The 24899-nt window shown below is 44.5% G+C and overlaps 2 protein-coding genes across 4 annotated transcripts in view; both read right to left on the reverse strand.

Annotated features, from left to right (window-relative positions):
• Nucleotides 1-266: 266 nt before the first annotated feature.
• akap1a (A kinase (PRKA) anchor protein 1a) lies at nt 267-10279 on the reverse strand. The gene is made up of 11 exons (XM_072659173.1): nt 10259-10279; nt 6667-7879; nt 5742-5839; nt 4510-4636; nt 3881-4002; nt 3325-3502; nt 2674-2824; nt 2512-2579; nt 1642-1715; nt 1304-1363; nt 267-940 (listed from the first exon to the last, which is right to left on the reverse strand). Exons 2-11 carry the CDS (start codon nt 7859-7861, stop codon nt 878-880), a joined length of 2136 nt encoding a protein of 711 aa, XP_072515274.1. The 5' UTR covers nt 7862-7879; nt 10259-10279; the 3' UTR covers nt 267-877.
• Nucleotides 10280-12191: 1912 nt separating this feature from the next.
• nf1b (neurofibromin 1b) overlaps nt 12192-24899 on the reverse strand; it is an 84773-nt gene continuing 72065 nt past the window's right edge. For all 3 annotated transcript variants that reach the window (XM_072658888.1, XM_072658887.1, XM_072658886.1), the window contains 11 exons: nt 24438-24564; nt 23461-23592; nt 23178-23313; nt 22919-23076; nt 22624-22746; nt 21785-21906; nt 21398-21498; nt 20007-20149; nt 18810-18856; nt 18430-18646; nt 12192-16244 (listed from right to left, as the gene is read on the reverse strand). In XM_072658888.1, the coding sequence (XP_072514989.1) occupies nt 16102-16244; nt 18430-18646; nt 18810-18856; nt 20007-20149; nt 21398-21498; nt 21785-21906; nt 22624-22746; nt 22919-23076; nt 23178-23313; nt 23461-23592; nt 24438-24564 (1449 nt within the window). In that variant the 3' untranslated portion in view covers nt 12192-16101. The remainder of the gene's footprint in view (nt 16245-18429; nt 18647-18809; nt 18857-20006; nt 20150-21397; nt 21499-21784; nt 21907-22623; nt 22747-22918; nt 23077-23177; nt 23314-23460; nt 23593-24437; nt 24565-24899) is intronic.

The raw sequence follows: 24899 nt of genomic DNA on the forward strand, positions 1-24899 counted from the left end.
CATCTTGACCATTGCTGAATGCCATCAAATCCTTATAGCAACGCTCCAATATGTAGGAGAGCTTACCCTGGACAGTAGAGACAGTTACTTCAACACAAGCGGGATAAACTATTTTCTTTTTTTAATACCCTTGAGAAGAAACTATGACTGAGCAGGTGTCCCAATAATTTTGTCCCTGTAGAGTAGATGAGTAGAACACCAGGCCACACCAACAGGTTTACTTTTAATGCATCTTTAATTTAACAGTGCAAAGTCAGTGACTCCCCACACCGCATGCTGTGCTGTAGAACATTGTTTTAGGTTAGTCAGTGTAGTAGCTTATGAAGCATGAAGCCAGCAGGCTAGTTTAAGGCTGGTTTACGTTTCCCAGTTTCAGAATGGGAAAAGACGTGCAGCAAAAATGAAGCAGGACAAAAAAAAAAAAAAAGAAAGAAAGAAAGAAACAGAAATGGGTCAAAATACATGGTTCCAGTTTAGGGCAGATGACTAAACTCAGAAAAAGACAACAAACAGTTGCAGTGCAGTCATTCAAGTGCGTTCAATTAGAAAATGCTCTTGCTCTCAAGTTCAACATACAGTAAATCATTCTACATTAGTCACGACGAACCGCTGACATTTGATCATTCCAGTTTTCCCCCATTTTTTTTCTTTTTTTTTTGAGCAAATTGAGATTCTGAACATTAAACCTAAACGACTGAACGTAACTATTAAACATCTGCAGCTTGTGTGAAGGTCACATCCATGGCAACTTGTGAACAGCATACATGATAACAGATTACGAAGAGCACCTCTGTGTGCGCATACGTGCATAATGTGTGTGTGGAGATCGGGTGAAGCCCAGGTGGAGGAGGTGGCGAGCAGAGAGCTCCATGGGCCGTTAGTGGCTGTCTAACCACGAGCAAAGTCCACGCTCAACCAGCAGTCCATTCACCGAGACCATCTACAGCAACGGACAGGAGATACAGTGTGATTATTGCATGCATGCCACCATTTGTTTATATATTTTTTTTATATAAAAATAAATATTATATACAAACACATTTCATTACAATAAAAGAACAAAGGGGTCGGAACAACTGAGCAGGCATAAGATCTCAGTTTGATCCTGAATCAGAGAGCAGTCTAGCTACCCAGAGCGAGCATTGGCCAATTGTGCTCTCTCAGGCTCCAGCTGCTGATGGCAAAGCAGCATGGCTCAGGATTCGAACTCACAACCCATAGTGAGTTCCATGTCCATAGTGTCTTAGTCTGCTGAGCCACGATAAAATGAGCATGAAACTATAATAAGGGCATGAACACAGACCTGTTCTCCTGCCTGCCGCCACATATGCACCAAGGGCAGTCCACTCCGACTGCCTGTGACCTAAGAACAGAGCACAGAGCAGATTTAGCTTCCTTTCTTTAGGCACATGTGAGTCACTGTAGGAATGATTAAAGGGCTCATTCTTCCCTCCCACTGCTGATGAAGCCCTAGCTTTAGACAAAACTTTCCTTATTGATCTCCAAGTATTAAAACCGTCTATGGAAAACACTCAAAAACATGAAGTACGTTTCTCATAGGAAAAAAATGAGACTATTGCTTTCATTCAGAGATAAAAAAAAAATGCCCCCAATAAAATGTTCACAGTATCCATTTCTTACCTTTATGATCAAAGGAACCCCTTGTGTTAATTCTTCAAGAGCTTCTTTGGCCTCGAGTGAAAACTCCTTTTTGCCTGAGGCATCAAACAATACAGCATTCTGAGAGTCTGGTGATCTGACTGATGCTGATTTGACCCAGAAGTGTCTCAATTAAAGAGCCACACGTATCATCCAAAAGTAATGGGACAGGGTGATCATTGGAGTCTCATTCATTCAAAAGGGAAGCACAAACACAAAAGCACAAAGACGGATATGAGCCGTTATAACTAGACGTACAAAGGTAGACCATATGTCCAAATGTTTGTGGACATCCCTTCTAATGAATGCATTCAGCTACTTTAAGTTGCACTTATTGCTGATACAGATGTGCAAATGTGCACACACAGCTTGTCTAGGCCCTGTCTAGAAGAAGCAGATTGACACCATGACCAATGCCAAGCGTGGGCTAGAGGGGTATAAAGTCCTCCCAGCACTGAGCTGTGGAGCAGTGGAAGGTGCTCCATTCGGTACTTTTGGGATGAGCTGGAAGATTGGGTAAGTTGGGGTGGGATGGTGATCATCCAACATCCTGACCTCACTAACGCTCTGGTCGCTGACTGCAATCAAATCCTCACAGCAATGCTCCTCCAAAATCTAGTAGAAAGCCTTTCATAGACAACAGAGACAATTACCTCCCTTTTCCAACACCCTTAATTTCAAAAGTAACATTAATTAAGCAGGTGTCCCAATACTTATGTCCACACAGTAGCATTTTACACTTTCACATTCTCAAGACTGACCTTCTTACCTTGGGCTAATCAAGCATAGTATGCAAGCCAAAATACTCTGTACTCTAGCAACACTTATGGAGGGCACCACATCAAGCCTTACCTGGCAAAGGTGCAACATTCTCCAACATAACTTCAGAACCTTGGAAAGGCAATGCCACGAAGTCGGATCTGTGGGAAAAACATGGGAACAACACCACAGCGTTTAAATTGTGAGGTCATTACAAGTTGCAAACACACCCCAGAGCAAAAAATAAGGGCTAACCGTATCTGTCTGAGGGCGCTGAGGTTAAACGTAACGTAGCCGCCGTAGTCCACATATCTGATCTGGACGTTATCAGAGTCTTTGTAGTGCTGGATAACCTGAGCCCTCCACCAGCCTCCGTCTGCAGATGGGGCTGCACACACCACCCCCGCTGAGGGAGAAGGAATTACTCTTCATGAGATCACACTGATGTGTGTATGTGTGCTCGTTTTCATATACTTCCAAGACCAAAAAAGTAATTATGGGTGTTTTACAAAAGTTATAGCTTTTAAATTACATTTTTAATCTGAAATTTTACAAACAAATAATAAAACTACAAAATAATAATAAAAAAAAAAAAAATTCCACACAATACAAAGGAGACATTCTTGTAACACCACGTCCTAACACCGCACCAACACAGGTGTGCGAGAGACCGAAATGAATTCGGAGGTGCAAAAGAAAGCATTGGCCGAACAGGTACCCATGTGAGAAACTGTGTGAAACAGGATGTGTGAAGCACTTGGTAACGTCCCAAGCTGAAGGTGAGAAACAAGCGAGTGTGTGTGAGAAAAACAGAACAAGAAGGGGCATGTGAGGGAGAACAAACAGAGGACTGAGTGTAGGTTGAATTTGTGAGGCAGGGGGGGGCTTCTTGGCAACTTTCTCTACCTTCGACTGGAGTGGGCAGGCTGGGGCATCCTGGACGGGAGTAGCAGTAGAGCATCTGTTCGTTGAGGCTGTGCAGGGCATAGTAGGTAGGGTGCGTGTGCTGCTGTATAAAAAGGTAGTTGGCTGACTCCACCCGTGGCACGATGACCTCCACTGGCCCGTCCTGAGGGAGCAGCAGCTATACAAAAAAAACCCACACATTTTTCCTTATTTACTCACTGAAGTAACTCTTTCCTCATAACTCCATCTCACAGGTATGCAGTTATAAGCCGAAGGCCTGGACGTAGCGCTTGAGGTAGCCATCCTCTAGCTCTCAGTTCCTGACCACAGAGCAGGATTATATGTTTGGGTGGTAGCCCTACTCTCAACCTAGCTTGGACACTGATGCCAAACCCTCCTGAATGACCCAGAGTGTCGCTGACAAACTGTGCAGCAACAGGTGGGCTTCAGGCTGCAACTGCACACCAATACAGAGGACCTATACAGTGGGCGAGCTCCATCATGTAGACAGTGACTGGTGGGCATGAACTGGTGGGTGTATCCAACAGCCACTTACCCAGGAGGTGATCGGAAGAGAAGGGAGCGAAGCGGTCACATGGCAGCGGCGGTTGCTCAAATCCAAATCTTTGAACTTCTTTCTGATTAGCGTCAGCGCATTCTCCACCTGCACCTTTGATCCTGAAAGGGTCAGAAGCAACCACATGGAATTTGCAAGTGTGCTACCACCACCCAGTGGATGATGGGCGTCATTACTTCTGCTGCCTCCCAAACCCTGCCACGCTAGGGACAACCAGAGTGGTACTTTTCAGGGAGGAAAAGGGGCAGGCTTGTTATTATCAGCCATCAGCACAGGCTATGTTTAGACAGCGCAGTGAAATGCTGGGTGAAATTGTTTACCTGGCCACATTGGTCAAGTCAGCACAGCAGCAATACAGAACACTGTTGATATGACTGTTATATAGAGGCTGTCTAAATATAGCAGAAATTAGTCATTAGAATTGTTAGGATTTCTTTTTTTAATGAAGAAGTTGTCAGCAACCAATTAACCAGGGTTAACCCTAATTAACAGCCCGCTTATCTAATAGTGCACACACTCTCTACGAACCGTTCTAGGAATAACAAATGACCTACGATACACTAGAGGTTTAAACATAAACAAGCTATCCTCTACAGTCGTCAACTCACCCTCTATATGACAGATTTGAAACTCATGAGTGTAAGGCAGAGCAGACACATAGATCTTCGCGCCAGAGTTTTGCTTCAAGAAGCCAACATGCCTTCCCTGCTTTCCAATTAATCGCCCAACAAGATGCTGCCAAAACAAGGTTTTTACACCATTAAAGAAAAACAAACAGTTTTCCAATGCGAATCATTTAGTGCATAAAGTGCTGCTGCTCTGTCTATAATAGCATGTAGATCTTGGCCAGTTGAAACACAACACACCACACCACAGCACAGTAAACAGCAAGATAATTAAAATGACTGTCCTGTTGGTTCTCCCATTGGTTTGTACCCATACAGGACTGTCATTTTAATTATCGTGCTGTTTACTGTATGGGTACAAACCAATGGGAGAACCAACAGGAGGTTTGTACCTATACAGTAAACAGCAAGATAATTAAAGTGACAGTTCTGTATGGGTACAAACCAATGGGAGAACCAAAAAACAAGGCACTTCTCCTATTGGACAGGATTTCCTTTTGGCTTACATTATTATAACTGAGAAATCCTGCTTTGCGAAATACCCCCTGTCCAGAGAGCAATGCTACATCTCTGCTTACAAACCCAAGACTAGTTTCATTACTGTGCATTAGGACAACACTGGCTGCAAGACTCACATGCCAGTGTTCAAATGACACAAACGTAAGAAGGTAAATCCTCAATGGGAACCAAACCTAAATGTCTCCACATTCATTTCGTAATTTTGAGGCAAATTCATGGATTAATTTGTTACATTAAGTAAATAAACACAGACCGTATTAAATATTGCAGAAGCGTTTCTGGTGAGGATGTGTAAATGTGACCAGTTAAAATGTTATCCAAGTGGCTCAATGGTCTAAAAACGCTGCCACTATGGCCCCGGGGCTTGCGAGTTCGAATCCTGAGCCATGCTGCTTTGCCATGTGCCCAGACTCAGAGAGAGAACAATTCACCATGCTCTCTCCAGGTGGGTAGATGGCGCTGTTACGATGTTGGGATGGAGACCCGTTGCTTTCCTCTGAACAAGTCGGCTGTCTGCCGATGTCTCATTGGCGGCAGGTGGCGACTTCGCATGTATCGGAGGAGAGACATTTAAGGGAGCATTGCTAGTAGCTAGTGCTAGGGGGAGCAGCGAAGAGGTGGATTAACCGACAGTACCACATTTGTCAAGCAAATTTTCAAGTAAATATAAGAAGTTGGCTGGATGCTAGGCTCACCGCCGGCACTTCTATGTCCCAGAGAGTGAGGGCTGGGCTTGGAGGCGTAGTGGTTAGGCTGCTGCTCTCTCGCTTCATGCATGTTACATCATTAGCACCTGTACCAGAGGACAAAACGGCCCCTAGAAAGATTACAGAAGGAAGCATCTACTGCATGCAATTTTAGTCATTTTTATCAACGAACAGGAAATCGTTGGTCATAACAAAACCTTGTTCACTATATTTTTACACCATTGAGAACATATCTGTATGAGTCAGGTTAAATTAAAAGGGGGCGCTGTGGGCAAACTGACAAAGATAATCATTGCTATAGCCGTTTCAAACATGCCTACATGCCTCCTACAGTGTCACCGCAAGATCATTAGGGTTTGAGAAAGGGCTTTCAGAATAAAGACCAGTAAACCCCCAGTCTAACGATGCAGCTTGAAGGTCGGAGGACCTTATGAAAGACTATGGTGTTTTAGGTGGACACCTCGGGGCAGTTTTAGGGTAAATTAAATTAGGCTAATGCAAATGGAAGCTAGATTGCTAATATTACTGCTAGACACACCTGTATGTTTAAGCACTGACATCAGTGGCCATACTAGCAGTTAGGACTTAACTGCTAATGCATGCTAGGAACTGTAGGGAGTATTACATACAGCAGAAAATGACTAGCATTCAGGAGCAAAATTGCCCCAAGATATTCAAGATTTCAGCGATGCAAGGTTTTCTTATGACAGCAACGATATGTTACACGCAAATGTGAATCAGTTAACTTCAATTAGATGCAATTAAAAGGAACGGCACTCGGGTCAGGGAGTATTTTAAAGACATATGCAGCTAGTGAAGGTTCCAAAGCAGATTAGCTGACCCATTTCTATATGCAGAGAATCAAATTCTCAGATAAATTAAACATTTTGACAGATCTGACACAAGGACTAACCTTTGGAGTCATCTGCCTCTTCGTTTAGGCAATTTCCATTTCTTCGGGCCATGCTGAGGTAAATGTCTGGAGTTTTACTTTCAGAACCAACTGAAACAGGAGGGTAAAGTCCCTCTTCAGAAAGGCTTGACCAAAGCTCTCCTTTGCTGCTTGCTTCCTCCGCCCCCGTCCCATCCTCTGAATGACATGTGCTACATCCAGAATCCTCTCCTACCTGGGATGGTGAGGAACTCATGGACTGGTCATTCAGATCATCTACTGAAGAGATGCTTCCCTCTACTGTCTTGGCGCGGCCGGCATAATTCGTCTGTACTGTACTGGGCACAGGACTAGATACAGTCTTGCACTCCTTCATAGACGTCAACAAACCTTCGTTCTTGCCGATGTCCCGTTCATCTTGGGCATCAGTCTGAACTTCGCTCAGTAGGGTCTCCCTGGGCTCCTCTTGGTCCTTCTTTTTTAAAAAGACATCACCAGTTGCCAGGATCTCTTCGGTGGCAGCAAGGATGGCCGCTTTGACCAAGCTAGAGCTGACCCGCTCCACTTCCTTTTCACCCTGGTTCTCGGACAGGCTGGCGACTAAATGACCTTTGGGGCGGACAATCCTTGGAGGTGGTTGTACAGAGGAGTTAGCATCAGATTCTGGCCAGGAGGTGTTTGTCTCACCAGTTTTAAAGTCTTGATGGCCTTTAGAAGCGGTGCTGTCTTTTTCGGTCTCCGTTTCCAGCTTCTCAGAAAGACGTGCCGACGCTTGAGCCTCGGAAATCTCCCCTTCTGGCTCTGGGCGATCTCCTTTCAAAAGCCGTGGAGTTGGAGTGGATGTGGTGATGTTGGGTGGCGAAACGTCTGGAAGAACGGGCAACTCATACATGATACTGCTGTTAGCTTGAGAGCTATCTGAAACTTTCAGGTTCAAATTGTGGTCACTGTGAGCACTAGGTCTCAAAAAACCCTCTTGTTCTTGTATTTCCACAGCGTGCAAACAGTAATTCTGTAATGGCCTACTCTCGTTTGCAGCTTCCTCCTGCTTCGCCAGGCTGTCCTTCAAGCTCTGTATATTGGCACCTGAGGGAGCTTCCTCCTCTTTAACCTGCTCTCTAAGGATCCTCCTCCTCTTTCTTAAGGCGTACCAGCAACAGCCCAGCAGAGCCAGCGCCGACAGAGGCACAAGAGGTCTGAGAGGTGGCAGCAGCATTTTCTTGTCACCAGCCACCTACACCTGCCCAGATCATCGAGAGAGAGAGAGAGAGAGAGAGAGAGAGAGAGCCGTCAAGTACACCTGATCAGGTCACCTTACCTGCACTCCATGGAGCGGGAATGAAAGGTGAGGAGCTTGAAAGCAGGGTGAGGTGTAAGACTGGAGTGAGAGAGAGAGGTGTAAAAGCAGCACTGCTGTAACACAAGGTGGAGACTCAGTCAGCACATTTGGAGCAAAGCCATTATCAGAGGAAAAGCAGGGTTATCCGAGAACAGTGACTGGGGTCCAGGTCTCACATGGTGTCTCTTTACAGTAGCCAACATGAGAAGATGATCAGGTGTGCAGTAAGAAGTACAGCTGTGAGAAGAAGCTTAGGAATATTTTAGGTCTGGATTTCCAAACGAAGGTCACGTGATGTTGGCCCTTATCTTGAATGAGTCCAAAATGGCATTCCTACTGGTCAGTTCATCCAAAATTATTTATACAAATGTACAGAGCAGCTTCAGGGTTCAAATAATGAGGAAAACGGATAATAATGGAGACACGTGTTTTTCAAGAACAGCAGGTGATCTTGGACAATATCCAAGATCACCACCCCTCCTTAAAGCAGCTTCATGAATGAGCTTCTCATCCAAGAACGTATATTGATCTGTCCAATCTCCAGTTTTTGGTTTTCTCCATTGTTTGAATCCGGTAGAGAATAATTCTGGATGAATGAACCAATAGAAACGCTCTAGAATTACTTGGATGAAGCTCTTACTTTACATCGATTCCCATTCCCAGAAGATTTTTGCCTTCCTCTGTAAAGCCTTCATTTTGAAGAATCATGTTTTTCATTGGACAGCGATTTGCAGTTCTACAGCAGTCGGTATTGTTGGGTAATTGAACACAGTCTTACTTAATACCCAATTCTAATTTCCGTAAAAAGAAAAGAGGACCTTGAATTCAAATGAAAAGCCTAACATGAGCAAAGTGGGCCTTTTCCCTACAAACTACAGCCTTGGACGAGCCGTTATACCTTCATACAAATGAAGTGTAGATAACTCCACAATTGACAATTTGGCTTTGCACAGCAAAACGGTTCCAACCGAGACCCCAACTAACATGTCCTAACATGATAGCCTGGAAATATACTCTACACTAAAACAAATGAGCGACACCACCGTACATTAATACGACTTACATTTACGGCTCTTATCCAGAGCGACTTACAAGGTTACTCTTATTACAGAGGTGGGCCAGTGTAGTGTTAGGAGTCTTACCCAAGGACTCTTATTGGTGTAGCGCTGCATAGTCACCCAGACTGGGAATTGACCCCTGGTGTGGTAGCTCACTGGCAGACAGTGGTGTTAGATGTTGCGCCACACCAATCACACTCTTACTTACTTGCCAACCATGCAAACCGCAGCTTAAACCCAAACTTAAAACTAGTACTGGTGAAAATGAGGAGAAGGACGACGCTGAGGAGCTTTCCAAAAAATCTTACTTCTGGAACTGCCGTAGATGTTCTCTGGACTTCCAGGTTCTATCAGCACTAAAACTACACCCTGAAATGCACATGTGGTCTGAAATAAAAGGATAAACCACAGAAGTTATGAGAATGAAAATGACAGAATGAAGACAGACACAAACAGAGTTGGGACTAAACGTGGATCACCTCTTTATTTGAGGATGTGAACATACTCCGGAAAGTCTTTCAGCCCTTCGCCCACCAGCCACTATCCACAGCCAGTCCCAACGGCTGCATACTTGGCCATGCTAAGGCCTTTCATTTGGTGCCAGTGAGTGATGCCCTCCCTACCTGGATACAAGCCTGGCTCCATTTCTGAGAGTTATAAAAAGACTGATATGCAGGCCTTTCCACATGCCTGGTATTAAAGCCTGGACTGTCCTGTGGTCCACAGGGACATGGGGGATTTTCACTAGCTCTCGGCTTCGTCCTTCAGTCCCTGGCGCACTGCCAGCAGCACCCGGCCCCGGCCTCTCCTGTCAGGACGGACTCAACGGCTGCCCAACATGTAGCTAGCTAGCTAGCTAGCTGGCTAATCCTGTCAGAACAGTCACCAGATCTGCACGAGTTTAACAGGTAAAGGGAGGTTATTTAAGGGTGGGAAGAGCTTTTAACCTTTAAAAAAAGTTCGGGAAACGTTTTATAGACATTTTTCCTGTCAGATAAGCGAGTTTAACGACCGGGTAAGTCCAAAAACACGTCGAAAATGAGTCCTGTCAGGTGCGGCTAGCAGCGTTAGCTAGTGCTAGCCTCAGCGGTTTACACGACACACATCGGACCACCTCCAGCCCCAAAACCTTGACCCCTGAGGAAAAGCAAAACGGCTTTTTGTGAGAAGAGGAGGTGAAACAATAACAGAAGCAGTTGGAGACGAAAATACTCACTTTTTGGGGGGAATTTTTTAAAAAAGTGTTGAATATTAGCAGTGCTAGGTAAAGCCCTCAGACGTTGCCTCACGCTCTGGAGCCCCACCTGCTCTCCATTACCAGAGATGATTAGAGATGAAGGCTGCTGCTCCTCTTCAGGACACACACACACACACACACACACACACACACACACTCACACTCCCTCTATGACCAACTGACCTCAGACCTGGGAGGGATATTTCCCACTCCAGTCTTGCTGGGAATCTCAAAATCAGTGCAATTCAAGTCTTTAAATTTAAGACTAAAACCAGAGTTGTGCTTCTTACAGACCTCTGCTGTTAAACCTAGCTGTAACCTTTCAGGTTCTTCACTTTCTGAATCCAAGATTGTGTGTGTCTTACCGTTTTAGCCTAAATCACACCAGCACTACACCCCACAACTCAGCTTTTACTACTAACAACTCAAATTCAAGATCTCTGTCAACAAAATATCTCTTAAACAAAGCCATTCTGACCAGTGATCTTGCTAAGATGATTTTGGGCTTCAAAACTCCAATAATTTACTTCGAAATACTCAATTAATACATTTTTTAAGGGCCCCGGTCAGTCACAGGCCCTCAGAATCATCCTAACTCCATTGCCACCCCCCAATACGGCACCTCTGTCATGTAATGATGACTTGTGAAAACTTGTAGTTTTAGACATCAGTAATATTTGATCGTTTAGATATTTACAATTCGAGTTTTGACTAGTAACAATAGTACCACCTCCACATAAGGTGTACCGAAGTTTTGGGTGGCAGACGTGGCACATTGCAGATTGCATATGCTGTTTATAAATTAAGTGAAAACCATGAGGCAAATGCTGGAGCTATGATAATTTTGGGCCCCATGATATGACAAGATATGACACTGGGCCCCAAAACTCATCCAATTCATCCAAAATACTCAATTAATACATTCTTTTAGGGCCCTGGTCAGTCACAGGCCCTTAGAATCATCCTAACTCCACGACTTCCTCTGTCTACAGTGTAATGATGACTTGCGAAAACTAGACATCAGTAATACTGCAGTTTAAGATCTCTATAATAGTGTTTCAGATATCTACAATTCAAAAAGTTTTGACTAGTAATAATAGTAGTGTTGAAATCTAAGACTAGAGCAATGTGGTTGTAGGTACCTTCATCACAATGCTGCCTTCTGGGAGACTGGGACCGCATAAGAAGCAAGGCATCAAGGCTGATGCCTTCCGTTTTGGACAGAGCCCTAACCTTCACATATCCCCTGTGGCCCTTCGTTAAACTCTGCAATTACGTCATTTTGTTTGCCGAAACTAGACGAACCTAATCTCCGTAAGAAGTATACGGAAGCTTTTGGTTGGCAAAAAGCCTCTGTTTAGCCCGTCTTTCTCTCCTGTAGTTAAAAAGGATGTTTTGGTTAGCTTTACTCTATATGTAAATGAGAAACTGCTGTAGGCTGTTTCTAAATGGTTGGTGTAGTGGATAACAAGGCACTTCTTGTGGTAGACTAGAGCTGTGTCCCATTTGTGTACTACCTCAGTATAAAACAGATATCAGAGTGTTTACCACACGCACACACACACATACAGGAAATGATTAGACTGCAGTGTTGTAAAGGAGTTGGGAGCTGATTGGTCATGTAGGAGAGTCCGACTGGGTTATAAGATATTAACACACTATAAACTGTGGGGCTGGATTATTTATACAAACACAAAGATCAGATCACATCGGCTAACACTCCGCATTAAAAGACTCAGATCAGACCGAAGGGCAAAATAACCTGATTGGGAAATCCCTGCTAGGTAAAGCCACTAGGCAGGGATGTCCCAATCCAAATCTGCTTCTAAGTCAAAATGACATTTGCTAGTTTCATTGTTATCCGCACAGACCTGACCTTCCGACAGCATAGACACGACCCCGACACGCAAACTAGACAGATTTGACTTTATTAGTGTAACGTGTGTAAATGTGAAATCAGATGGTAACAGTAATTTATTATACAACAGAGTTTAGAGTACACGGTTCTCTAGATCTTCGGTTTCACAACCATCCGCTTCTCCTCCACGTAGAATGACGTAATGCAGTGGACGTGATGGATGGCTTTGTTACCAACACAACAAGAATTCCGATCTTCTTGTACATGTACAGCAATTAAACTGCTTTACAAAAAGCAAAATAATACAATATATCATCACATGTATTTACAGTGTAGTAAATATACCTTTCGATATTTTTTTTGTTTTTGTTTTTTTTTTTTTTACACAAAATTATTTACAGACGTGAAGCTGACCGCATAAAAAAACAAGGGAAAAAAATAATAATAAAGGACAGATGTTCAGAAATCTCAAGTTTTGCATAACCTCGGCGGATGAGAATTTGAACAGGTTAGGGTGTAGTGAAAGTCTTGTGCCTAAACACACACACACACTTGCGCGCGCGCATACACACACACACACACACACACACACACACACACACCTCTCACAATCCCTTGAAGACACATCACAAACTTCTTGATGGTCAAGCTAAGGCTTGGCATCCGACCACCCTCCGCTGATTATTCCTGTGAAGTTTAGCACTGGATCAAACCCTGACATTAAAGCTTTGTGAACAAAATTGGCCCTGATGTGGATACAGTCGTACGGAAAAATAATAATTAGATATATAAATTAAGGTACAAGGATTATAAGGCCAAGTAATGATTAACAGCGTTTACCTCACTGTGGATTAGTAAAATCTGAACAATATTTATGTATAAAAAAAAAAAGAAAAAAAAAGAAAAGTGAATGCATGCACAAAAAAAGCCCTACTATCGAATAAACCTTAAATCTCAAACGTCTAAATCTCTCTCACGATGCCATCCCATTAGAGCCGTCTTTTTTATCAGTAAAATTCCAGCCAACATGCTCAAGTGGGGCTCACATGGGTGAAACGTGGGCTAGGTAGGTTCCAGGTGGGCTCCAGGTGGGCAAGGGCTCTGAGTGGGTTTATACATAACTATTAATGGGCCCCATCATTACAGCCCACCTTAATCTCACATGGGTCCCATTATAGACTCCAAGTGCAGTGTTTAACCCAGATAGTGCTCATGTTTAACCCCTCCTGGTCCCATCACTGACCCCCCCCACGAGGCATTTCTTGGTCCACAAACTACCAATTGAGATGTCAACAGACCTCCCAGCCAAAGCAAGCAGCTTCTGCTTTGGTTAACTTTTTCCAGAAGATCGAACATTAATAACTGAATTCAGAGAGAGATGACGTTGAGATTGGTGCGTCTTTCTGCTGAACTGCCCTGGACTATATTGCACTTCCTAAACTTTGGTTTCCTGCAGTCAGAACCTCCACTCAACAGGCCTGGTTCTCAAGATCAGCTAAAACCACCAGAAAAGCTTCAGAATCCTCCTCTTTTTAAGAGGAATCACTTTGAACGGACAAAATCTCTTCCCTTATTCAAGTATAGCTCCGCTGTAAACACTTGCAGGGCTTAAATTCATGACAAATGGACCACAGAACCTGCTCCGTACCATCTAAACGAGACCTCGTCAACACAAACTAATACAAACTAGACTGTTTGATCTCTCTAAACGTTAAGGTGGTGAACTGTCGTCTCCACATGGACTAATACTATCAGTCTTCAGGTCCTCTCTTTCCAGTCCAGATGACGGACACCATCACTTGATCGGACGCTTATTTCTGACAGCAACAAATATTTGCTTCCGTGCTGCACAGGCAGTGAGACCCCAATAATTGAACTGAATCACTAATCAAAAAGTGGGTGTGGCTTAAAGCAGGAACGAGTGTGAGGAGCTAGATATCGTTAATGGCATGCATAAGGAATGTAATTTAGACCGCCCATCACAAGCACAGATTTTGGAACAAGCAATTTTACTGGTTTACTGATGCTGGATATCAAACTGGTCCTCAGGGCCCCACCCTCCAAGTGGGTTTACAATTGAACTCCATCTTCCAGCATGGGGGTAAGTTAAGCTGGAGTAAAGATGGGGTGTTCTAGGGTGGTACCACTGACTGGTACTGAATGGTGGATTTATTCTATTCTTGACAGAACTGAATTCATTTGATTTGTACCGTAAGAATAAGAACTTTGTCTAAAGTAGACAGTACATATATTAAAGAGCAAGCATTTAGATGTTATTTAGGATATCTGCAGAAATGATTGCTGATATATTATATATATATTAGCAGTACTGTGCAAAGGTTTTACACGCTTATGAATGGTCATTAAAATGAAAAGCTAATCAATAAATACTAATAACGGTCATTCTAAAAGAGTGAACTGTGTTCATTATTAGAACATCTCAAGTTCTTCTCATGGAGTCTAGTATTATTTAGAGTTCTCCTCATATCAACACCTGGTTTGGTGGTAAATCAGGGCTTAATGATGGTAAATCAGGTGAGCTGCTGCTGCTGCTGCTGCTGCTGATGGAGTTGAACACATCCTCCACGCTGTGCTGGCTGGACTGGGGGCGTCCAGGAGAAACCTGGAGGAACCAAGCTCTGTTCTTCAGACTAGCTCACAAGATCTCGCCTACTTTCTTCAGAATGAGAAGCTCTTGCTCCTTTTTACTGGATTTATGTTCATCTACATTTGTTCTAATGATATTCTATGCTTTTAAATAATGTGCCAAAGGGTGCTGAAAACCTATGCACAGTAATGTGTATATATACTGTAGATTCCATAGATTGCCATTTCATATCCATGTTTAAAATTCTAGGATGAAGCTAGTTTTGTAGCCCTGACTAAACGCTAAGAGCAACAAAGGTAGTGAGTACCTCTGAGTTTCCTTTGTTTACACTAAAACAGATCTGCTTAAAAAGGGGCAAACCTGGACCGAACGGAGTCTGCCTATATTCAAACTGACCTCAAGAACCAAGCGTCGTATAATATCACCAAAACTACGCCTAGAGACCGTACCGTAACACTTTGGGGAATCCGTACCATCTGCAAATGGCAAACACAGCAGCAAAATCACTACAGCCCTCGATCTATTGGGAAAAAGGCAGAGTCTCGAAAGGGCTCTAATGGGGCCGATCAATACTGCAGCTGTGCAGCTGATCCTGTGCTGAAACAACAGTGATGTGTCATCAGAACTGGAAATATGCACACGAACAGAAAAGCAACAAGTACAACTTTAAAATAGTGCATATACAGTAATCTGTGCATGTGTGTCAGTGTTCTGGGGCTTTATATAACCCCCCGAGCTTATGCCACTTTGATTGAGCTACTGTATTTAAAACTACGCATTTGTTCCCAATGACCGAGCTAACCCATGTCCCTCTGTCTCATTCTGCCTCAACGACTCAACGTACACGGAAATAAAACCAACCAAGGAGATTAAAACAAACGCACATACCCAGAGGTAAATACACGACCAACAGAACTGAAGAAAACAGTTGAAAAAGTGACTTGGTTAATACTTTCTTCTGCTGTTAGATCAATAAAAAAGAAAGAAAATTAATGCTTATAAAACGTCTCAAAGCGACGAGGAAAAAAAAAAGAAAAAAGGATTTCAGTGCTTCCTTTCAACAACTGGTTCGGAATAAAAAATAAAGAGCTGTGGTTTTTCGATAAAAAGTTCAGAAGGTTCATTACGGACACGAAAGGTCATTCATGTTGGACTCCGTCCCGTCGGCATACCGAACACTGACTGATTCACAAACGCAAGAGAACTTGTCCTTATTGATCGTCAGGCAAGTATGGCTGAAAAGGGAGATGAGGCAGAAAACATATAACCGAGGAAGGACAGAAGTAAGGAGTGTGGGAGTAGAAATGCAGCATGGTGTGGCGTGGCGCTGTGGGGCCACCAGGGGGCGCACTGTCTTCATACGATCTTCTTGATGCTGGGCCTCTTGAAGCTGCCGGCGCTGCGCTGCTTTTGGACCTGGCTGGCCGAGCCGTGGCGCGTGCGGCCGCTGGTGGACAGAGCCGTGGTCGGAGACAACTCCACGTTCTCCTTATCGATACCTGCAGAACCGAGGAACAGCACATGTTTACACCAGCTACTGATATATATATACACACACACACACACACACACACACAAATCAGCCATAACATTAACCTCCTTGTTCCTACACTTTTTTCACTCTGTCACTCTGTTGTGGGTCATTCTCACTGCAGTGACACTGACTGACCTCCAACAGCGATGGTGTAGCCATGGATCAGCTCAGTCAACCTTAACGTTTTCAGCAGCTTGTGCTACAGCAGCTTTTCTGTAGGACCGAACCAGACAGGCCAGCCTTCGCTCCCTACACACATCAATAAGCCTCAGGCTGCATACCAGCAACACCCCACAAGACCTGCCCGATGTTTTGGAGAAGTTCTGACCCGGCTGTCTAGCCAACACTGGTTTTGTCTTTATCAAAGTGGCCTCACAACACAAACATTTCACTTGCTGCCTAATATGTAGATCCCAGTGGAACCAGATCATCAGTGTTAATTACTTCTACCGTCAGTGGTTTTAATGTTATGGCTGATGAGTGCATAATTCAATATGACATCTTATATTAGCTGACCAATGCTGTTGTAAATATAGGACATGCCACAAGGGGGGGCACTAGATAACTTTGAATGGAGATTACTCCTGACACACACAAACATACAAGCCAGGAGTGTGTGCAGCGTCAGTGCAATGAAGGTGGGGAGGAGGAGGGGCTGTAGTACCTGACCGGCCGAGAGGCGGGACGAATGTTGCAGAATTAGAGCAAGGCAGAGGCGCTTCATGTGTGCGCGCGCGCACACACACACACACACACACACACACACACACACACACACACACACAAAATGGGAAAAATAAAAAGGTGTGGCAAGCAAATGAAGTGAAAAAAAAAACAGAAAACATGATTATCAGAAACAAAAACCATTAAACAATCAATAAAACAGAACTGAAATAAAGTGAAAATAGCAAAAACAAGCTCATTACCACTGTGTGTAAAACTATAGGCTGAGGCTTTAGTTGCCAGCTGCAGCTCTATAGTTCTTATTTGTACCCGGCATTTTCTGGGGCACCGCGTCCGAAGATCTCAACTGGGGCAAAGTTGGGGACCGTCTATAAACTACAGCACGTCAAGCAACAGGGACGGTGGGAAGGGAGGGGAAGAAAATGAATGAATGTGAAAAGAACAGGAAATGACCTCAAACACTGTAAAACTCAGAAGTGACAGAAACATGCATGAAGAGATGAGCACAGGTCATCAAGACTGACCAATAAAAATAATAAGAACGGGGGCTATGGACTGGACGAGCTGCTACAAGTAACCTGTGGACAAGTTAGTCAGTAGGGCCATGTAAAGTGTGTGTGTGGTGTTGGTAAGCGAGTGAGCCAGACCATGAGAGCATGTGAGAAAGAATGACCGTGAGATAAGAGAGAATGAAAAAATTAGAAAGCAAGAGCACAAGGTGAAAAGTCGAGAGAGACAAAGTGAGAAAGCAAGACGATAAGAGGGAGACACAGATGGTGTGAGAGACAGAGCGAGAATGAGATAAGAGTGAGACAGAAAAAGAAGCCACAAAAGAGAAATGTGTTCGAGAGCGAGAGAGAACAATAGACCAAAAGATTAATAGACAGACAGAGAGACGGACCTACACACAGACAGGCCGATATATAGATACATACATATAGACAGACAGGCCGATAGACAAACAGACAAATAGATACATAGACTGACAGATGAATAGATAGAAAGGCAGAGATAGACAGACAGACAGACAGGTAGACAGAGAGACAGACATGAATAAACAGATAAACAGAGATAGATAGACAGGCAGACAGACAGACAGAAGAAAAGATAGACAGACAGATAGATAAACAGAGATAGATAGACAGACAGAGAGAGACGAATAGATAGATAAACAGAGAGACAGGTAGACAGACAGACAGATAGATGAATAGACAGATAGACAGACACAGGCCGTAACGTAACTGGCTCAGCTTAGTCTTATGTTCATATTTGGTGCTGAACTCGTACTAAGCTGTAAAGTCTACACCCCTAAATGGCGCGAACCGAACCGTGACTTCAGTGTACTGTTACACCCCTGACTGATTGTGTTATTTTACATGTTTAAGAAGAGTGTACAGCCCTTATTTAGGTCAGTGATTGTGTGTGTGTGTGTGTGTGTGTGTGAGAGTGTGCGTGCGTGCACAGACCTGGGGAGTGCTGAGAGGTTGCCAGTGAGGTCATAGAGTTGGAGAGATTGAGGTTGGCGGTGATGCTGAGCTGGCTCTGGGCGGGAGGGGGGTAGGGGGAGGTGGGCGTCCGGAGGGCCTCTTCGCTGCCCTCCTCATCGATACCGGGCAGATAGGTGTCAATCAGAGCGTCCAGAAACTTCACAATCAGCTCGGCGTAGTCTGGAATCTGGGTTTGCTGCGGGCAGCAGAAAGAGCAGCACGTTAGTACGGGTCCTGCACCACGAGTTTACGGACATGGTCCGGGAAGACTCGCTGGACACTAAGACAGCTGCAAAACGGGCACAGATGGTCAACAAGCTGCTATCAAACAAGTTGAAGGTAAAAGTCCAGCTCACTACCTTTGAAAAAGGACCAGCAAATCTCCAGAGTCCATTAAAGCCAAAACCTGTGGGCGAGACAGAAAGGAAAGAAAGAAAGAAAGAAAGAAAGAAAGAAAGAAAGAGAGAGAGAGAGAGAGAGAGCGAGCAATTACAGCAATTTGCATTACAACAAGTGAGAAAGCACTTACTCAATCCCTCATCCAGTGTCCCATTCATTCACTCACTCAATTTCTTACTCCCGCTCTTACTAGTTTGCTGGCTCAATGCCTGGCCCCTTCACTCAATGCCTTGCTCACCCACTTGCTTGTTTGCATGTTCAATGCCTTGCCCCCTTACTCAATGCTTGTCTTGCTCAAAGCCTCGTTCACTAACTAAATCTCTCACTCCTGTACTGGCTCACTTGTTTGCTTGCCCAATACCTTGCGCCCTAATTCAACACTTGCCTTGCTCAATGCCTCCCTCCCTCACTGGTTCAATGAACACCAAACCCGCTCACTTACTAGTTCGCTTGTTTGCACGCTCAATGTCTTGCTCCCTCACTCGATGCCTGTCTTGCTCAATGCTTCGTTCAATGTCTCCCTCATTTGCTCGCTTGTTCAGTAATGTCTCATGATCGTTCACCTACTGGCTGTTGCTCCATCATTCAAAGATGTCCCCCTCAATGCCTCCCTCACTTACTAACTTGCTTGTTTGCATGCTCAACGTCTTTCTCCCTCACTCAATGCTCGTCTTGCTCAATGTCTCAGTCAATAACTCACGAACCTATTCACTAAATGTCCAACTCGCTCACCTACTAGTTTGCTTGTTTGCACACTCAATGTCTTGCTCTCACAGCTCAAGCTTGTTTTGCTTAATGCTTTGTTCAATGTTTCCCTCACTCACTCGCTTGTTCAGTGATGTCTCACACGCTCACCTACTGGCTGTTGCTTTTAAGTCAATTATTGATTTGCTCAATGCCCCCCTCACTTCCTTTCCTAATGGATCACTCACTCACTAGCTCGCCTGTTTGCATGCTCAATGTCTTGCTCCCTCATTCAAAACTTGCCTTGCTTAATGCCTCCCTCACTTGCTTGGTTACTAAATGTCGCTCACTTACTGACTCAATGCCTTGCTCAATGCCTCCCCCAATGCCTGTTTAAATGTGTAACGTGGCACGGAGCTCTAGGCTGGAGGACCTGGGCAGGTACTGTAAGTGTGGTGAATAGTCATGTTTACTCTGCAGGTAGGAGGGCTGGTACTGCGGCGGCGACTCCTCATGGTAGACCACACTCTGAACGATGCCATGAACGGGGTTCAGGAGGTCAGGGTCCTGGCACATTGACAGCAGCGTGTTGATCTTTGAGTCCAGGAGATTGTGGCTGGAGAAAAGAACAATAATCAGGCAGACTGTGAGGGATGGCTTCGAGATGAAAGGTGAGGTCAACTTGACTGACAGCTTGACTGAGGTGCAGAGTCTGAAACGTATAGTAACACAGTAACATGCGGTTACCCATTAACCCACCCACAGTCACGTTTGTTCCCCAGAAGGGGGCGCTGTTATTACTTGAATAGCTAGGGGTGGGAATCTTTAGACACCTCACGATTTGCTTCGATTGGGATTCAGAGAGCTGTGATGTGACGATAAACTTAAATTATTAAATTATTGCTGCGTTTTCTTGATTCATTTACTTCCAATATTCTTTATGAATAAGATAAATGGAAGCGATGTGGCGAGCTTCGGGTTCTGCAGTGATGCCGTGGCGGAAAAACGCAGTAATACGTCTTACTCTCCCTAGTAGCCTCAACACAGTGGGCAACCTGAGCACACGCCAAGTGTGTGGGCCTAGCATTTCACATGTAGGAATTTACCCTGTTCAGCAGCAGCAGCAGCCGCCATGTTGAAGTGTTATCAGGTACTAAAGCTAAATCCTTCTTAGTGATCTGCCGTTCCTCTGCTCCATCCTTTAAAAGCTCAGACGTATCTGCACCAGTGTGGCTCTAATTCACTGCTCTTGTTCTGGAGCACATTTACATATACACTCTTATCCAGAGCGACTTACAAGGTTACCTGTTGTACAGATGTGGACCAGTGTAGTGTTAGGAGTTTTGCCCAACTCTTATAAGGCTATACCTGCTGCTCATCAGTGATAAAATGCTCAGCTACGGTGACATAAGATTCTGTGGCAGTGTATGTCCATGCATCGTGTGTAAAACGGCTATCCTACCTGTTTTCTTTAGTGATTCTGTGACTTCGGTTTTGGTCTGGTTGTAGAACGCGCAACATAGCGTGAAAGCCCTGGGTCTTAACAACTAAATACGGACGAATTTTCTTGGTAAGAAAAGTTGTGAAAGTTCGTAATTGCGCATTGACATGCATTCAAGAATCAAATCCCCCACCCTTGCTCAACACAGTGCGTGGTCCAGATTTCAATTTGTAAGATCTCTTCATGTTTTTCTTTAACCTGTCCGTTTATGCAGCTTTCCAGCAGATTTTGGGGCGTGTATTTACAGAGATGAGATTGGTGACAGTCACCATTAGCCTAACTAGCTCCTGTTGTACAACACAGAAGCAAACCTCGCATACCAAACCTGAGATGTCCCTGAAATGAACCAGAGCTTTGACTTACACGACTGGAAAGACCTTTGGAAAGACGACGCTAGCCTCAGCTAAGAACTCATAGAGGATCCTCTGGTCAAACTCGTCGGTTGTGTTTTTGACCTGTGTGGCCTGCAACACAAAGAAATCCAGACTTTCAGAGGTTTAGGTCTGAACCGGGTTGCCAGATTTCAGATAACTCAAGTGAAATCTAATTTGCAGTATTCTTACAAGTGTGGACACTGAAGAGGAACAGAGATACTGATAAGAAAGGGGGAAAACAGGAAACAAATTCGTTATACGGACAAATACACAAAGGAATCCTGAAAGAGGAACTGAGAGAATGATGAATGAATAAGAGTGAAAGACACACAGATGGAGAGTGAGAGTGAGGGAGAAAAAGAGAAATAACTCCTACCAGTACGGTCAGAAGGAGAGCCTGGATCTTTGGGTCAGTGAGGACCTCCTCGTCCAGCAGCACGTTGGACTCGGAGACGGACACCTTCCGCAGGTGGTGGTGCTGCGAGATTCTTTGGGTCTCTGTACAAAACCAGCAGGCAATATCTTAATTTTTTTTTTTTAATGCTGTGTAGTATGTGTGATCCAAACGGCTCTCGAAGGCCTTCAGAAAGAAGGGAAGGGCTTTAAAAAAATAATAATAATAATCATCTTGGAACAAATAGAAATCAGCCGTCCCACTGTCCACTAAATTTACCTGTTTACAAGTGAAACAACTGACCAACATGGCCGGGCCGGGCCGTCCCAGCAAGTTCAGCCCTAAGGTATTTGTCACTGTACTATGTACAGTGAAACGCATCCTCTGCATTTTACTTCGTAGTTAACACACACACACACACACACACACACACACACACACACACACACACACACACACACACACACTAGTGAACTAGGGGCAGTGAGTACACACACAGACCCAGAGCGGTGGGCAGCCAACTCCAGTGCCTGCAGAGCAGAGAGTGAAGGGCTTTGCTCAAGGGCCCCACAGTGGCAGCTTGCTGAGCCCGGGTATCGAACCCACAACCCTGTCATCAATAGCCTGGAGCTCTAACCGCTGAGCCCCTTGCTACAGTTGATGTCAAAGTAAATGATCAAATGTCCATATGTTTAAATAGGACAAAAAAGAAAATGGGGTGTCCTAATTTTTTCATATTACTGTATGCATATCATTAACTCTTCATTATCATCATCATCTCTACTCTCGGTAAAACTTGTGCCAGACCCCCCTAATCTCACCTATTTCATAGTCGTTCTCAGCCACCCTCCTCATTTTGGGAGGTGTAGTGATGCCCGACTCCATCTCTGGTCTCTTTGGTGCTTTAGTGTCTGATATCAAGTGGTCAAAGCTCTTCCTTGTGCCTGAGAGCGAGAGCGAGAGAGAGAGAGAGAGACACACACATGAAGATGAAGCTATTAGCATTCCAAAAACAAAAAGCAGAACTTTCCACACTCCAACAAAAAAAATCACTGTCCAACTTCTCAAATCCAGTTTTTCTCGACATCTCAAGATGCAGAGACAGTGAAGTCTTACCCAAGAGCTTTTTGGTGTTGGCTTGTGACGGCTGGCCCATGTCCAGACTCATGGACTTCCGCGTCCGTGGGCTGATCTGCCCCACGATGGGGTAGTGGGCAACCAGATAGCGTTCTGAAACTTTAGGAGATGTCCATGGCTGGTTCTCTCGCAACGTCCTGCAATGAAAAGAGATCTCAAGCCACAATCTAAACCCGACCTGACCCAGCACTGACCGTCCGATATTAACAGTGATTCCAAAAGCTTTGCTGGGTCGCACCTGCAGCTGGGGTCGTTGTTGTGCACCGAGTATGTGTCCATGGGAACATTCTCCATGGTGACTTCTGAGAGGAGCAGGGACTTCCTATGCTTAAGGCTGCAGCGGCTGCGTACTTCCTCCGACACAGTGAGCAGGGCTGAAGTGACCACAAACCGCAAAACATTAAAATAAAACAGTACAAGAACCGGAAATAGACACACACACACACACACACTTTCAAGCATGCAATAACTGATTGATAACTTGGCTTTTCTAGATTTGGCGGATTGGCCCCTCGACTCACCAGCCAGATAAGCTACACTCTGAGTGTTGACCTCGAATTTGTCACAGTTGAGGTGCTTGCCCACCAGCCCGAGAAGTGTGTGCAGGATGCGCACCGTCCGTGCAACAGTGGTCGGGGAGGGGTGCCTGTAGCCTGAGTAGACCATAGACACACAGTTCCACATCAATGGCAAATCTCCCTAGACTTACCACAATCAAGAGTCTCTCTTAAAGGAACAGTTCAGTGAAACATCAAATGAAAATGACTGATCACTCACCGCAGATGCGGTCAATTAGCCAGAACATCTGGTCTCTGACATATTTACAATGTGAGATGCTAGGCTAATGTTGCTAACAAATACTGTGCTTTGACCGGTCACCAGTATCATCTCTGTAAACAAAGAAGAAACAAACAGAAGATCTGGATGCGGATGTGGAGCGGGTTAAGAGATTCTTTAGGGCGTGTATTTGGAGAGATAATGGATAAGTCCAGTGTTTATTAGCATTGTTAGCTTAGCATCTCTTGTTCTGAGCCAAGTATGATTAAAAACTTCAGACATCAAACATGTCTTGGGTTATCAACTGCATCTGGGGTCAGTGATCGATCACGTTAATTTGATTTCAGGTATTGAGAAGAGGTGACCTAAAAGGAACAGCCTAGAAGTTTAGATCCCAGAGGACATGCCCAAGTTTTGCTCACAGGTTGGTCCCACATATGCCCACCAGGGTCAGTGATGGGACCAGGAGAGGTTAAGAATTGGCCCAATCTAAGTTGTATACTTCACATTGGGGCCTAGATAGGACCAACGTGAGATTAAGGTGGGCTGTATCAATTGGAAGCCAAATTGGGTCCCGGCAAAACCACCTGTATAAACCCACTCATAGCTCATGCCCACCTGGAACCCACCCAGCCATCAACCACGTTACACACACCCCACAGGAACATGCCGGCTGGGAGACTGGTTAAAACAGTGGACAGTTCAGCTTTAGACAGCTCACCTTTAAGCAGATGTCCCACAAGAGCGAAGTTGAAGTTGGAGTTAAAGTTGAGGCCTACAAAGTGGTCCATCTGCTTACAGTGCCACTCCAAAGGCTTACGAATCTCCATAAACACCTCCTCTGGGCTCTGTAGCAAGAAGCGGGAGGAATTCTTTACGTCAACTCTTTTCTTAAGCCACAACTGTTGTAGCCCAAACTAACAAACTACTTTAGCGAAGGCCTTCAGCTAGAACAGCTACTGTTAATATATAACCTGTATGTGCACAAGGCAAAAAAAATATATGAATCATTTGTTTTGTGCACCCTAAATTCAGGCCAAGCATCCAGGTCACCTCACCACAGTGCACTACACTACATTTTTTAAAAAGCTTGCCAAAGAAATCACCAGTGCAGAGCACTTTCAATAAGTGGGTGTGTAGTACAGTATAGTGATCATAATGGGAAAATGTTTGCCATTTTACA

This window comes from Salminus brasiliensis, chromosome 16, assembly GCF_030463535.1.
Source record: "Salminus brasiliensis chromosome 16, fSalBra1.hap2, whole genome shotgun sequence".
In the NCBI taxonomy this organism is placed as follows: Eukaryota; Metazoa; Chordata; class Actinopteri; order Characiformes; family Bryconidae; genus Salminus; species Salminus brasiliensis.

Coding starts and splice junctions, on each gene's coding strand:
- akap1a (XM_072659173.1), bottom strand. CDS start 7,861: ATGCTGCTGCCACCTCTCAGACCTCTTGTGCCTCTGTCGGCGCTGGCT. Junction 5,840..6,666: donor AGAGGCAGATGACTCCAAAG/GTTAGTCCTTGT, acceptor CCTCTGGTACAG/GTGCTAATGATGTAACATGC. Junction 3,503..3,880: donor CTCTTCCGATCACCTCCTGG/GTAAGTGGCTGT, acceptor TTTTTTGTATAG/CTGCTGCTCCCTCAGGACGG.